Raw genomic sequence first — 4,148 nt, forward strand, 5'->3', positions numbered from 1 at the left:
CTGCAGCTGCTGCAGCAAGTTTTGCTGCTGCTGCAGCAGCAACAGCAAGTGGTGGTTGTTGCGCTGCTGCTGCTTTTAGGAGATGAATATGTTTGAGGCGATGTGATGTAGATATGCTGGCGTTTAAGACTGCTGCTGTGGCTGCTGCTGCTGCTGTTTCTGCTGCTGCTCCTTTGTTGCTGCTATGTTTGCTGCTGCAGTGTCGCTGAACTGCTGCAGGATCTGCTGCATGCGTGCCTTTGCTGCTTTTCGGTGCTTCTTTCTCTCTTCTCTGCACTTTGTCTTCTTTCTAAGGATTATATCTCTTGCTCTGGTCCCCTCTGTCTGCTGCAGCTTCGCTAATCTCTTCAGGTTTGAAGCAGCAGGGTTAACTCTCTTATGAACAGCAGCATTAGTTAATAGATTCTTATGCTGACGCCTCTTAGCCGTACCTCTTCTCTTTGGCCTAAGCACTGCTTGTACTTCAGTGCTATTAATAATTCGAGACAAATCTGCATTAAGAAGTTGAGGTTTAATAATATTATAATCTGTCTTGATGCCTTCTTCGGGTGTATCTGCAGGTACATGCTTATTATGACAAAATATCTTCTGCAGGTATGTAAAGGCACTCTCGCTAAATAAACATAGTCTTCCGAGCACGCCTCCAGGGGCTAATAATAATAAGTTTAATCTGCTAACATCGCATAATTCAACACCGGGGATATTTCTGCATGCTCTTACAATACCTTTATCTTCTTTGTATATTATCAGAGGGCCCCTCTTAAGTTTATATTTTCTTGATCTAGCTTTGCCTACACCAGCACGTATTTTTTTGCTGCTTAGAACCTTATCAATATCTGCTGCACATCCAAGTTGTTTAAGAAGTTTTAATGCTGCTTTAGTTTTATTAATTTCTTCAGCAGCATCTGCAACAACAAGAGGTAGCTCAGGTATGTCATCAATAGCATGTCCTTTAGCAGCAACAAGCGGAGGTAGAGCAGCAGCAGCAAGTGCAGCAGCAACAGCATGTCTCTTTAATGTAACATTAACCTTTCTATGCCAGCGTCTCCACGTCTTTGTCGGTGCAAACATACCCCCGCCTCTGCACATATTGGCGAATGCTGCTTGACCGCTTCTATGTGTACCTCCACCTCTTACTCTAGGGACTCTAGCAACAGCTCTACCTGTACCCCACGACTCAGCGCTGCTCTGATACCCTGAGTTGATTGAAACAGCATATGCTTGTCTTTTATTTTTATCTATATTCACGTGAACAAACTTTACTAAGTCCGGACGTATTGCTGCTGAAAATACTGAAGGCATTACACACGTGCCGCACTGATTACCCTCCACATCATATACACCTACACAAGGTCTTGATGAAGCCATCGTCTTTATAATCTTCCTGCTGCTCTTCTTAATCCTGCTGCTGCTGCTGCTGCTGCTGTTGATGCGCCTGCTGCTGCTGCTGCTGCGCTGCTGCTGCTGCAAGAGAGGGAGGCAAAGAGAGGTCCTGCATGCATACATACAGATATATACACACACATGTACATATATATATTAATATATTTTTATATTCATATTCATTTCTATTCCTATTTCAAACTGGTTTCAGCAGCAGCAGCAGCAAAAGCAGCACGACGCACTGCAGCACCAAGCACACTCACGAACGACTGCAGCAGCACCACCAGATGTTGCTGCTGCTGTTGCAACAAAGAAACACAAAAAAATGTCCAAATGCAGCTTACAAATAAAAACAAAGACATAAAAATATACCCTCACCAACGCAGCAAACCCCACGCATACCCCGCAGCAGCAGCAGCAGCAGCAGCAGCAGCAGCAGCAGGCATAGAGAAGTCTTCCTTCTCTTTCCCGTCGTAAAATTTCTACAAAAGAAATATATTATATACAAAGGGGCTCTTAAGCAGCAGCAACAAATCAAAACATTTACTCAGAACACACCTCCCCACCACAGCAACAGCAGCAGCAGCAGCAGCAGCAGCAACAGCAGCAACAGCACATGGAGACATCAACACCGCAGCAGCAGCAGAAAAAAACATACTTTGAAGAGCAGAATCTCCTCTCTAATTAAATGCTGAAGCAAAATACTTCAACACAGCACTCGTGCTGCTGCTGTTGCTGCTGCTGCTGCTGCGGCTGCGGGTGGCCCCGCAGTGGCTGCAGTCCCGCTGCTGCTGCCGCTGCTGCTGCTGCTACTGCTGCTGCTGCTGCTGTTGCTGTTGCTGCTGCTGCTGCTCCTTGGGAGTCGAGAGATCCCTGTTACATATTACTTCGCTCTCTGCAGTGGTTGTTTGTTTGTTTTTTTGTTTAATTGTTTTTAGCTGAGCTTTGATATCTCTGCATCTCTCTCTTTGCTGCTGTTGTTGCTGGAGCTGCAGTTGCTGCTGCTGCCGCTCCTTCTGCTGCTGTTGCTGCTGGTGTCGCTGCTCTCTGCCGCAAGCAGCGTCTCGATCAAAGGGGCCTTACCGCTGCTGCAGCAGCAGCAGCAGCAGAATCTCATTTAAAGCAAAAACAGCCGTCATACGCTGCAGCTGTGTTAGCGGCCTCTGCTGCTGCTGCTGCTGGCGCTGCCGCTGCTGCTGCTGCTTGGCGCTGGCTGTTGTTTCTAAAGAGAGGAGGGATGCGCAGTTTGCTGCTGGTATGCGTTGTTGCTGCTGCTGCTACGGCCCTTGAAGGCCCATTAGCAGCAGCAGCACACACTGATATCCCGCTGCGCGACAAGCTGCAGCAGCAGCAGCAGCAGCAGCAGCAGCAGGAGCCTGTTGAAGAAGAAGAGTTATCGTTTGAAGAGTTTCTTGCTTCTGGGGGATTAGGCGGAGAGGGCGAGCAAGAAGAGAACGCCGACTTTGGTGTTGCTGCTGCAGGCAGCAGCAGCAGCAGCAATGGTGAAGCAGACGGGAGCTGGGGTCTCAGCAGCTTGGTTGCTGCAGCAGAAGCAGCAGAAGCAGCAGGAAAAGCCTTTGCTGCGTCTCTGATGTCCGTGGGGCAAGGGCCGAACTATGAAGATGATGATGAGCAGCAGCAGCAGCAGCAGCAGCAGCAGCAGCAGCAGCAGGAAGAAGATAAGGCAGGAGAAGCGCTGGGGCTGTGGGAGCTTAAGGGGATTTCAGAAGCAGCAAAAGCAAGTGCAGCAGCAGCAGTTGCTGCAGCAGAGGAGCAGACAGAGAAGCTTGCTGCTTCTGTTGCTGCTGCAGGGGCTCAGGCTCAGGAGCAGCTGCAGACTGTATATGAAGAGGCAATGAAGCAAGCGCAGCAGCTAGCAGCAGCAGCAGCAGACACACCTGCAGCAAAAGATTTAAAGCATGTGTTGGAGATAGTAGAAAGGGGGGAGACCCCTTCTCTCTCAGATGAATCGGTGCGTCGCTGCGCAGAGCGTCTATCTACTCTTCTTGCTGCTGCAGCTGCTGCTGCTGCTGCTGCAGCTGCAGCAGACAGCAACGACAGCAACAGACCTATGCGAGTACTGTGGGGAGCTCTGGGGGGATTGAGCGCCAGAAGCAGAAGAAGAAGAAGCAGCAGCAGCAGCAGCAGCAGCAGCTACTACGGAACAACCAGCAGCAGCAGCAGCAGAAGAAGAAGAAGCAAGAGAGGAGCTGCAGCAAAGAGGAGGGATCAGAATGCAGCAGATGCAATGATGCGTGTGCTGCAGCATATATTTAATGGTGGGAGCAGCGGTAGTCAGCAGCAGCAGCAGCGGCGGCAGAGGAGGCAGCTGCGGGGACAGCAGCAGCAGCAGCAGCAGGAAGGTGATGGTGAGCAAATGCTAACTACTGTCGTTAGTGCGCTGACCGCTGCAGCAAATGGAGCAGGTAGCGGCGAGCAGCTGCAGCAGCAGAAGCAGCAGCTGGAGCAGCAGCAGGAGCAGTTGGCGGCGCTGCAGAGGCAAATAGAGTCACTGCAGCAGCAGCTTCAACAGCAACAACAGCAACAACCAGAGGAGAACTAAACAGCTTCCATTCAGGTGTATACAGGCAGCTGTCTCGCGCTGCCGCTGCTGCTGCTACAGCAGAAGCAGTCGCAGCAGCAGCAGCGAACACGCCTCCTTCGAGGAGGTGGGGCCCTTCTCTCACCCCAGCAAGCTAAGCGGCTAGCTAGCTAGCTAGACGGCTAGCTAGCTAGCTAGCTGCTGGGAAAGGGCTACGTTAAAG

General features: G+C 50.5%; 1 protein-coding gene across 1 annotated transcript; it reads left to right on the forward strand.

The window, feature by feature from the left end:
* Nucleotides 1-2,620: 2,620 nt before the first annotated feature.
* EAH_00062350 (hypothetical protein, conserved) lies at nucleotides 2,621-3,946 on the forward strand (the record flags this gene model as incomplete). Its single annotated transcript, XM_013393254.1, has 1 exon — nucleotides 2,621-3,946. The coding sequence occupies one exon, from the start codon at nucleotides 2,621-2,623 to the stop codon at nucleotides 3,944-3,946; it is 1,326 nt and encodes a 441-aa protein (XP_013248708.1).
* Between the last annotated feature and the right edge of the window lie 202 nt (nucleotides 3,947-4,148).

The sequence above is a fragment of the Eimeria acervulina genome, genomic scaffold (genome assembly GCF_000499425.1).
Source record: "Eimeria acervulina Houghton genomic scaffold, Eah_scaff1700, whole genome shotgun sequence".
Classification (NCBI taxonomy): Eukaryota; Apicomplexa; class Conoidasida; order Eucoccidiorida; family Eimeriidae; genus Eimeria; species Eimeria acervulina.